Here is a 12,221-nt window from a genome sequence, read left to right on the forward strand (position 1 = left end):
AAAGCTTGATTATGGAAATTTAAAAATGTATGCTCAAGTAGACAGAAGTATCCATTACCTTGTTTCAAAAATATCAATTATTTTCTGTTCTTCTCAAAAATGTTTTGATCAGATGGATTTATCAAATATTCCTTCATGCATTTTCCCATTATTCTATAGCAAACTTATGGCTGATCACTTGTTTGAAGGTCAGAGAAGTATGTACTTAAATTTCTTATTTTGGTCAAAATAATTTGTATTCTCGAATTCCCTTCTAAAAATTTAAAAGTGAGGTAGGAGTCAAGAAACTTTCATAACAGCAGTTGTAATATTTTTTAAAATATACTGTTTCTAACAGATTTCTTCATGCTAATAGTTTCTCAACTATTGCAGACAAAAAGAATGAAAAAAATACACACAGGAGCAAAAGAAAAGAGTGGATCATCATAAACAATGATACTGAAACAAACAAACAAATAAATAATAAATCAATTATTAAAGATTTTCTAAGTAAAATGTTGTAAAGTAGAAAATCTGAAGTGATTATCTCACCATGTGGAATCTTAAAAAATGGCCCAATTTTTTCTTTATACATATGAAATGTTACATTGTTTAAGGTATGATTTCCTTCCTTCTTCCTTTCCTTCTTTTAATCCTTGAATATACAGGTGATTGGATCAATGATATGTAATTTAACTGAAACTTCTATTTGTGATTGCTCCAAACTGTCAGTCAAGGTTTGTTTAGATCATAATTTTGTTTAGATCATAAGATAATCTAATTTTATGTTAAGAGTTGAAAGGGCAATTGCTTTGCATGTTTAATTTTAAAATGTCCTCTTTTCTTTTGGCAGCTTAAAGTTCTTAAGTAATTATATAGAGGAATTGTGAAAATACAAGAGTGCTGCTTGCCAAGTCAAAAAACTGATGACTCTTAAAAACTACGGAAAAGCACAAAGCATGGTATTTTAGAAGGAGCAATTTTTTGCCACTCACTTCCCAGCTTTATGAGTTAGGCAAGACAGCTAACCACTTTGAGACTTTGTTTCCTCTTCTATAAAATGAGGATAATAATATCTTCTCCAAATAGCACTGTTTTGAAAACTGAGATAAGATATCAAAAATATCGAACAAAGAGCCTGTAATGTTGTAAGAGAATTGTGCTTTATATAAAGGGCCATCAACTACATAGAGTAATTTTTGCTAAGAAGTATCAGTCAGGTGAGGTTATAAATTATCTTGCTCTTATATAAATCTTGGATAGATTATTTTTAGGCATGGCTTATTATTATTATTTTTTCTCATGAATGCCACAGAAAATAGTGACATGCAATTGGTAAAGCCAATATGCCACATTAGGGTCTGAAGAATTTACTTCTTTGGTAGTAAAGTAGTAAGGAGGTAACTGAATATGAACTGAATATGATGTAATTGTGAGGGAAAGAAGAGATCGAGCCATGGAGAGTTTGGTGACCTTCATAGTGATGCTGTAAAATAAACAGTGTACTTTACTAACAGTCCCATTAAGTGCCTTCCATATGAAATATGAGAACATTCCTTGAAAATCTAATTTTTAAGGCTTATAGACTCAAGTTTTGTGAAACAGACAAGGATTATCATGAATATTAAATTCCTTAAGGAATTCTTCATTTCATTGGTCTTTGCAGCATTACAGATTAAATATAAATATCATCTATGGAGTCCACAGAGATGTGGAATTGGGTGGAATAGAGAAACCCTAACCACAAATGACAAAAAGAGAAAGAAATTTCATGACAAATCAAGAAAACCCATGTATCACAACGAAAGAAACAAACCCAGATGAAGCCAGTGTTCATTTAAGAGCTGAGTGCCACGGAGCAAATGCCACAGCATACACAATCCACCCCTCCATCCCCCCAGAAGCCAATTTCACATTCCAACCTGAGAGCCCTCCTGAATACATGCTGTCACAGAGAAAGTAATACCCTGATGGATGCTGTAGGCGTGATTGGAGATGATGCCAATGGTAGACTTCTTATATACTCTCATGGGGAATGGAGAATTGCCTGGATGAAGCGGCAGAAAGAAATGGGTTATATATTTTTTACACTGGAAAACTGGAAATGATTATCATGGAGAATTAGGAAAAGACATGGAAAATGTGATGGGATATCAACCTTTTAAGAGTCTTTGGTGATAAAAATATAATTCATTTGCTTTTCATTAATTTGTTTTTCCCTACAAATATATTTCAAGAAGAAATTAATTTTCCACAAAATGAGTTTTAAGAGAAAAAAAATCTATGACAGCTACAACTTGCAAAGAAAAAAAAAATTGAAGAAGATGGTTATACTTCTGACTCAAATTTGTGAAGCTATGAGTTTAGTCATGCTATTTCTTTAGAAGCTTTTCCTTAAAATTTAAAGCCAAAAGATGATATTCTATCTTTTGTTCTGCATATACTTCCTGGTATTTTAGGCAGTGACTACTTTCTGTTTCTCACATGACATTCTGAGATAATATTTTTGCAATCAGAACTGAGCTGCCAATACTGACCTGTACATAGTAGCTATAGTGGCAAGCATAAAATAAATATATATAAAAATATGTTATGTCTGCAAACTAAAAAACTAAAATCTTGACATGATAGGCTATTAAAGTCATTTTATTTACTGATTGTATTTTGAGGTATGTATACTTTTTCTTCTCAGTTATTCAACAGTGTCCCTGCTTTGGAAAGTAGACTTAAAGGATATTCAAAGTTTGTTAATATTTCAATGAATCTGTTTTATAGAGACAGCAAAGCCCATTTAGGTCATGGTTTAACACAATATAATTAAAAAATTAAAATCCTAAAAAGACAAAAGACATAGTTCAAATTTCATGGAAAATATTTTGTTAAAAGAATATGAATCTCATGAGTGGTAAATTCTTCTAGATTATAAGAATATTATGAAAATATAAGTATCAAGAAAATTATTTTACTGAGTAGCTTAATCAGTTATTTTTTTTAAATGGGAGTAAATCTTCTATAATAGGGGAATTGCATTAACTTTTCATCTAATATCAATTTTAGATGATTTCATGTACATGTGGCTAATAAGACAGGACCAACACCATTTTAACGCAAGTTTTTAGCTACCAGAAAAAGATATATCCATTAGTAAAAACTGGAATCTCTGCCTTTGATCAATATGAGCTTAATAATCTGGTTGAAAGGAATATTTATGGAATTAAAGTGGTGGTATCGATCAAGTTGACTATTTGGACTTTCTGGGTCCTTGCCATTTTATTATGATAGAGTGATTGTCAAAAAAAAGTTACCCTGTCAAAAGTGCAGTATAAAAATGAAGAAATTTCCCTCTAAAAACAGGTGATTTTCCCCCTTTGGTACTCTCATCCCTTTCAGCCAAGTGCAAAGTGCAAGGCAAAATAAATTAAGGCAAAAGGAAAATAAAATAAAAACGGTGAGGGCGAGCATGTTGATCATGTAAGAAAATACGTGCAAAATATACCTCAGATACACTATAGGTAGATGAACACGAGGGAAGCCGAGCCTGGTTTTGCAGTAGGGAAAAGAAAACACTGTTAAAGAGGAAATGATAGCATAGTAAGGGTCTCAGAAGTTTAAATGGCTCCATTACCAACACATTTGCCAGATAATAAAACAGTCTTATAAGCAGACACTTAGAGTTTGAAAACATCTCAAGGCTCAAGCTATTTGAAGGAGAGCACTGTGAAAAAAAATTTAAAAAAACAAATAAACAACCAACCAAACAAAAAACCTGGCTAAAAAAAAAAAAAAAAGAGTCCACGACAGAGATAACTCTCCTCTGGGCACTCTGGCAGAATCTGATATGATCTTGCTGAAAAGATGCTCATTTGGAGAAAAAGCAGCAAGCTGGATACTTTTTCCTATGGTACCACACTGATCTTCATTGGTTTAACATTAGGAAATCCCATATGAGGTTATTTATAGGATGACTCTTGTATATCTTCCTATTCTCTAAAGAGGGCACCAAAGTCAGCTCAATAGTCTCATTCTGATCTCCTGTTCCTACTATTTTCATTTTCAGTATTACTGAATGTCCACACACATATATGCATGTGTGTGTGTATATATATATATATATATATATATTTTTTTTTTTTTTTCAATAGCAACACCATAAAATTGTTCTCCTATACAGGATAAAAACAACTCAAATACAAAATTTTTCTTACCAGACCTATCTTTTATCTGGAAATTTCATTGCTTTGCTTTAAATGGCTACTTTATCACTGAGTTTTAAAATGTTTACTTTATACTTAAAAATCATGTTTAACCTTTATGACTCCAAATTCATAATTTTCTGGCCTGTTCTTACGTTCTAGGTTGTTACAGTGCTACATTCAATTTTGTGGTCTATTCTTTCATTAGGTTGTTTCATTACCATGTGAACTGAAATTTTTGCCATGTGAACTGAAATTTTAAGTATGAATTATCTAGTTACGCATTCTGCTTGAAGTTCCAAAATGCAAAGTTAGGGTGCAGAAATGAAGGTATAGTAGAAAATGAGAAAGTAGAGGAATCAGAAACGCTCTTATTATCTGATTTACTATTTAATTTTATTTCTGGCACCTAGCATAGTACAATGTAGTATGTGCTCAAAAAGTGTTTACTGAGTGAATATACAAATTCTTTTTCTTCTATCCTGAAAAAACTGAACTGTGTGAAATTATATTCAGAAGTTTTTTTATTTGTATTTTTATTTTTTTAGGAGGTACTGGGGATTGAACCCAGGACCTCATACATGGGAAGGAGGTGCTCAACCACTGAGCTACAAATCCCATTGAGAGTTGTTTTTTTCGTTTGTTTGTTTTTAGGAGGTACCAGGGATTGAACCTGGGATCTTGTATATGGGAAGCAGGAGTTGAATCACTTCACCTATATCCATTCCCCATTCAGAAAGTTTTAAGTTTCTTTAGTTGGTACTTTGATTAGAATCTATATTAAGCAAAATAAAAGCAATCCCAAACAAAGATTTGTGATAAAAAGTATTACTGCCACTTACTGGGTTGCTTTGAGGTAGTTTCTAAAATATGGCCACTTCTTTACATATTAAGAAATTAAACCATTTAATTTTCTTTAGCAAGATGCTAGTTTTAAGAAAATCTTCCTCTGCATATTTGCTCTGTATCTATAACTGCAGTCATAAAACCGAAAATCTTTATCTTTCAAAACAGTTTAGTCTTTTTCCTCAGTTCTCCACTTTCTACTACTAAGGAAATCTACTTGTCAAAGAGTTCTTTTATTAATACCTTATTTTGGTATTAAAGTCACTTCTGAGAAGGGTAATTCTGTGGTGAGCATTAAACAATATGTGCCATTTCTACTCTAAATGATGTTTTAGGCTACTGTAGGTGATTTTATAAGACTTAGATGAGAATATTTTGGTTCTAAGCAGAAGATAAAATAGATTTTTGTTATTTTCCAGTAGTAACAAAAACCTCAGAATTGTATTAATTAAGCTGTCATATTAAGGGAATTCTAATAAAATGAAAAGTAATAAAATTAGCCTGTTTTCCAAAGAGACAATCGTAAAATTAATTACTGTAATCTTCATCATTATTGTAGCCTGGTTAAATTTATAAAATATCATCTCTTAAGATACTGAGGATGCTATATAATTTAAAAGGAAAGAGTAAATAAACGCATATTGTTAACATGAATAAATACAATGTCAAACAAGGACGACTAGGAGACTCAAACAATGTTCTATATACAAGAAATAAAAGGCACTGAATTTTGCCTAAAGAAAGTAGAATTACAGACAAACTGAGACAAGCTATTAAAGTAGAGTCATTTCTATTAGAATGAACACTGATGTTTACTCATTTAAAGGGTAATGCTCCAGTTGTTTTTTACTCAATCAAAGTTGGCTTATTCAATGCAGATGCCTCTTAGATTTTTAAGGACTGCATTTACTTGATCATGCCAAGGTGTCTTTCCCCATTAAACAAAATTTCCAATAGAAGGTATAATGATTTTAAGTGAGATCAAATAGGAAATTTAGCAGGAAACAAATGGTGATCGGTCTTCAAGGAAAATATCTTTATTATGATGTAATGAAGTAATAAACAGAAAAATGCAATGCATAAAGCAAAAAAAAAAATACTCAATAAACACATTTTTTAAAGAATTTAAGAAAGCAAGAATGGAATTTAGCTTTATACTCTAAATCCCTGTAAGGATCTCTAAAAAGAGAAGAGCAATTTATAATCTATATGATGATAGTTGCACATTTGAAGGGCTTAGTGGTAATTGCTTTCATGGTGGATTTACTCTGTGTGCGGGAAGGGGTGGTGGTGAAGAAAAAGTAGGGAGAGAAAACAGTGTAAAAAGGATAAATAAAAATATAAAGATGGAGGATCCCACGGGATCAACTATGTAAACACATGCTTCCCTGCAGATTGATCTGAACTTATTACCAGAAAAATGAGCAGCTCTCCTTTTCTCAAGATCTAAAATGAAGATAATTTCACAAACTCTATCATAAGCATTTCTATGTAAATATCATTTTGACACACTAATCATTGCAATGATTGGCAAACTTTTCTGTAAAAGGTCAGATAGTAAATATTTTAATCTTTGCAGGGCGTAAGGTCTCTACTGTAATTATTCAATTCTGTTGTAGTGTGAAAGCAACTATAGATTATATGCTAATGAATGGGCATGGCTGTAAGAGGATAAAACTTTATTTTTGGACACTGAAATTTGAATTTCATATAATTTTCACATCACAAAATGTTCTTTTGATTTTTCCCAAACCATTTAAAAGTCGAAAAACCATTTTTTGTAGGCTTATGGGCCTACAAAAAAAACATACCAGAATTTGGCCCATAGGTTGTAGTTTGCCTATCCATGAGGTATAGCATATCTTAATGAATATGAAAGTACAAAAAACCCCAAAAGATTATAGGTACCTATTAATCAAAAATATAAGAAGAGTTAGTTTAGAACTAAGGTTAGAATAAAAACACTGATTTAAAAGCCCTATAAGACCTTTATAGTAACAAAGCACGTACTTAAAGATAATTATTCCTTCTACTTCATCTACTTTCTTAATTTCACTTGTATTCCAATAATGTTCCAGAACAAGTTATCTTTCCTATTGTTGTCTGTCAAAGTCTTAAAAATCATTAATATATTTGATGGTGAAAACTTATCTATATATTTGAGGCTGGAGAGACATTTACTATCTTATTACATAGACTGAGTACTTAGATGAAAATATGAAACTGTGGCTAAGAGGTACTTCTAGCCTTTTCTTTCTCCCTATTTTCATTTTATAAGCATTTATCTACATTTTTTCTGATTAATTTCATATTCAGGTTCTCTTTGGCTCCATTGCTCTTTAATGTCTATTTTGTAAATTGGCCTTGATTTAAATTATCTATAAAAAGTATTACTAGGTATTATCATATCCTATTTTTTTCCAGTTCTTAACATTGTCTGTACTGGTCTTCAATGTTGTGAATTATCTTTTTTTTTTTTTCTTAGTAGGTATCTAGTTATCAGGGATTGAACCTGGGATCTCGTACATGGCAAGCAGGTGTTCAACTACTGAGCTACATCCACTCTCCTTGTGCATTACTATTAATATTCTTCTAACAAGATTTTCGCATTTGATTTCAGGGGTTCTTAATCCTTTTTGTTCCATGGACCCCTTTGCCAGTCAGGTGAAAACCACAGACCCCTTACAAAGTCCACACTTTAATGTGTATTATTTAATAAATATATCATACCTGCATGAACATATCCCCACAAGAATAATGTTTTTTTGAATTTCAATTCAAGCTCATGGACCCCTTGTTAAGATCCCCTTGATTAAATGGAAATTAAAAATTTCCTCCATATGATTCTATTCTTCATTCTTCTCAACACATTATTAGTTTAAGGATTTGTAGTACTTTTTTCAGTCAGTAAATTAACTTTACTCTATTTAAGTACAAGAGGATAGTTTTATTATTACTAACACTAATGATAATCCATTTAGAGTTCAGAATACTTCTGCTTTCTATAATGTACAGAAAAAGATCGTGCATTCTTGAGTTAGAATTCAGGAATCTAATATATTCTGCTTTTGAAATATAAATTTAATGTAATTTAAAGTATATTTTCATAGGAGAAATAAATACAATTTAAAATTATTAAAAATATTACATTTTAACAAAATATTCTTCTTTATATCACTAATTACCCTTAATGAATAAGGAGGGGGAAGCATGCTTTTCTCTCTAAAAAATAATATATACCAGTTGAAGCATTAATGATTTGATTAAATACTTTTCTCAAAGCTGAGTGATTCCTCACTTTCTCTAACTATTAAATAAAATATTTATGTGGCAGCATGGTCCTGAGTATCTTATTTTATTGAAATATTCAGCACTTTTTAAATGAATTGAAAGTGTCCCATAAATTTGCTCTTGTGTATGGACACCTACAATGAGTTTTCACAAAACGGAACACATTACCGTATATTAATATTAATATTAATTTTGGAAACAAAACTGGTTATTTAGTCTCTGGTACTGAGAATAACTTATTTTGCTTTCTGCAATAAATTTTAATATAGAAAGTATATAGTTTAAGGCATAGTGGAGTGAGTAATATGAATTAAAGTGGAGGAGAGAAACTGAATATTTAGTTAAGCACTTGATTTACATTTTTTTTTTTAGCTTATCTCTCCTAAGAAGTTACTGTTTGTTTCTTGATAGTTCTTTTTCTATACTTTGCTAGTTAATGGGATCATTAGAATGGTATACCTCATATTCAGTCTTTCTTTAAAAAGGGCAATCAGAACAAATTGTGCCCTACTGAAATGACACAAAAAATGAAGATATTAAGATCAGTCACTATATATCAGTACAATTACTATAAAATAGAACTGAAAAAGGGAATTGACAAGTGACATTATATATCCCAATTTTCAAAGCACAGAACTTTCAATTTGACCCTAATTTAACACTACGTCCTCAACATGTAGACCTTACTAAACCTCTGTTTTCTAGTTTTAATTTGAATGAAAAAAAAATAAAACGACTTTTCATGATTTCTAGGGGAGAAAATGACACTAAAATATATACATATTATTGTCATTCGAATCATTTTATGGGTTTCTAGTATAATGTTTCAGGTGTTTTTTAGACTAATTTAAATATAAATTTCATAGTAAACTTGTTTATTTTAAAACACTGGAATGGTTTCTGGGGTGACTATGGATGATCTCTCATATTCTATAAGGATTTAGAAGACATAGTCATTGAATAGCTCAAAAGAAAAAGTAGAGAAATGAGACACAGTATTAAGTTCCCTCTCTGTTTATCTATCAGAATTCAATGATTGATACAGATAAAAACTACCTGGATTTTATTAATCAGAAAATTAATATAGGAAATATACATTAAAAATAAGTTGAGAAATCAGAGAATTATATCACTAATATTTATCCTATTTTTTATAACAAACCTATTGCAGCAATATGAATTAAATGTATGGCAATAATTTAAGGATAAGTAAATTAGGAGCTTAATTTCAAAGGAATTTATTTAGAAGCCCCAGGAATTGGAAGTCAGGATTAAACAGAACTTTACTGCAATAATCTACCTTTACTTCTGCCATATTTACACCATATATTATATTAGAGAATTTTCCTTATAGTTTTCTTGAAAAGATATGTTTGGCAGAGGGATCAAACATCCCCAAAGTCTGAATTGTCATCAAAATATTATTGTTAGTATTTCCTATATAATATATGCATGGGAATGAGTGGCTATAATATGTTGTTCTCTTTTAAAGAGTTACCTTGATCACATTAGTTTTTATCTCAAGTGTTTGTAAGATGCTTTATGATGGCGCCCTGGTAAAGATCATTATTGCCTGATTTTCTTATTTTTAAACAAAAAATGATACCTTATAATTATTCCAAAAGAATCTACATTAAGAGAAATCTATTAATTTAGAACAAATGTATCTACTTGTTAGATTACCTACAATGGCACTTCAACATTGATCATTTTCCTTTACAATTGCAATTGAATCATCAAGGACCCACCCCTTGGATCCAGTCCACAATTTATAATCCTGCTGAACATCCAATAAGGTGCACAAGACACAGTCAGTAGAAAAGCTCCAAATGAATTCTTATAAAAAGAGTCTCAGAAAATTATAAAACTGTATAAGAAACACTGATTTTGAAAAAGAAGTTTTTATTTTGCATTGGGGCCAAAATGTTATCAAACCAACTACAATGTTAGTGTGGCATAAAGGTCCTCTGCTCTGCCAATGTAATCTATATTTCATAAATGTGAGCATGAAGCCGCAGCTAGGAAAGAAAGAAAAAGATAGGGGGAAAAGAGACAGAAAGGAAATAAGATGGAAATGAGAGGACAAACCAATCAGATTTGGAATTACCAGTCAGCAGAAGTTTAGGGGGAAAAAATCACCGAGTGAAATCGTACATTTACTCTGAGAGAGTATCCTTTCACATTGCCTTCTAGGTGATCTCTGAGCTCCTCCAGCTTTCGATGGAGCTACATGTAAACATCAGAAAATGAATTGAAAAAGCAACTTGTTTTCTTTTCAGTTTTCCTCTTTTTCCTTTTAAAAATAAGATCATAGCATTATACATTTCTCACTGCCTTTGGCAAACATTTCAAAACATTAAAGATCTTTGAAAAACACAAGAACACATGTTCAATAAGCCTGTGACTTGGAAGCCAACATTTAATTTTGTTTAATTAAAGCGTCGCACCCCCGCAAGCATTAGGGAAAATAAATACTATAACCATCCTTATTATCACCTAGAGATTCAATTAAAATTTTCTGTTTGGTAGAAAATGGAGTAAAATGGAGTAAAGGTATTTAAAGATGATAAAATTTGCCTTTTCTTTCTTAATTTCTGAATTAAATTTCTGAATTTAAAACAGTCTGATGTATCTTTTGTTCTTAAACATATCTATAGGTATATATTCATAATCACACACACTATATATATATATACTTAAAAACAATTAATACACAGTTATAAATTGAAATTCTATATATCCAAAACTGAAAGTAAGATAATTGCACACACATGCCCCCACACACAGTCCAGTTTATAGCAGATGGTGCTGCAGTTATAGATGCCATTTTTCTCTTTATTTCACTACCGGTAATTTTCAAAAAGGTATCTAGCATTACATTGTCTCACTTAAGTCTGAGTTATAATCCATGGTCCAAATGATAATGGATTTCATCTTCCCTTTAAGACAAAGGTAAAATATAATACCTCACAGGTAGACAGCGAGAAATGCTGCTGATATATCATCAGGATACACAAAATCATATTGTCTTAGAGTAATCTCAAAGTGCCTATTTTTTTTTTAAATAGGCATAGAGTCAGCATTTCCCATCCCTTCTGATTATCCTTAGTGAAATAACATTTTAATAAAATAGCTACTCACTATAGAGCAGTGTTAGAGAACAGAGAGGATGGCTTATCTGGAATAAAGGACACAAACATACAAACAAACCTTTTTCCATATGCACACATACATGTGCATACACACAAATAAATAACAATAAAATAGTAAAACAAGGAAGAAAGAAGAGGCAAGGAGAAGAAAGAATCAGAAATTAGTGCTTCATAAATTGCTAAAACGAAATAAATCTGAGGTATGTAAAATTTTGAAATTATGGTATTAGGCCTCAAAGCAGTTAATGAATTTTGGGATATCTTTAGTGTAGTGAATTATCTGGTATTTAGATTAATTTAACTATTTCTATAAGGAAAACAGGATTGAGATTTTTGGGGGGATTTTTTTGCATATATTTTGAATTCTGTAAAATTTCTGTATATTTATGGTAGCAGCATTAAAAGTGATCTTAAAAAGCATTTCTTAAGGGTGCTAATTTCCATTGTGATTAAATGTTAAGAATACTGAGTGCCCAAGATATGTTAACCAAATGTATATTTAGTAACTAGGTAATTGGGCCATCAAATCCAAAATCTCTAAATTGCATATTAGGAGATTATATACACAAATGGACTATATATATGTTTCTGTTGACTGTTAAATCAATTGCTTTAACCTAAAAAAATAAAAGGGAATTAATTACTGTTAGTTACGTGTGGGCTCATTTTATTACCATTATATAAAATTCCTACTCTTTCTAAATCTTAGGATTACATATATAAAATACATACTATTAACTCATAACTATTATTTCTATGG

General features: G+C 30.9%; 1 protein-coding gene across 22 annotated transcripts in view; it reads right to left on the minus strand.

The window, feature by feature from the left end:
* GPHN (gephyrin) overlaps positions 1-12,221 on the minus strand; it is an 801,248-nt gene that overhangs the window by 251,203 nt on the left and 537,824 nt on the right. For 3 of the 22 annotated variants that reach the window (XM_058293251.2, XM_058293247.2, XM_058293261.2), the window contains one exon: positions 3,476-3,517. The exons of the other annotated variants lie outside the window; for them this stretch is intronic. In XM_058293251.2, the coding sequence (XP_058149234.1) occupies positions 3,476-3,517 (42 nt within the window). The remainder of the gene's footprint in view (positions 1-3,475; positions 3,518-12,221) is intronic. 22 annotated transcript variants of the gene reach the window in all.

This window comes from Dasypus novemcinctus, chromosome 3 (assembly GCF_030445035.2).
Source record: "Dasypus novemcinctus isolate mDasNov1 chromosome 3, mDasNov1.1.hap2, whole genome shotgun sequence".
NCBI classification, from domain to species: Eukaryota; Metazoa; Chordata; class Mammalia; order Cingulata; family Dasypodidae; genus Dasypus; species Dasypus novemcinctus.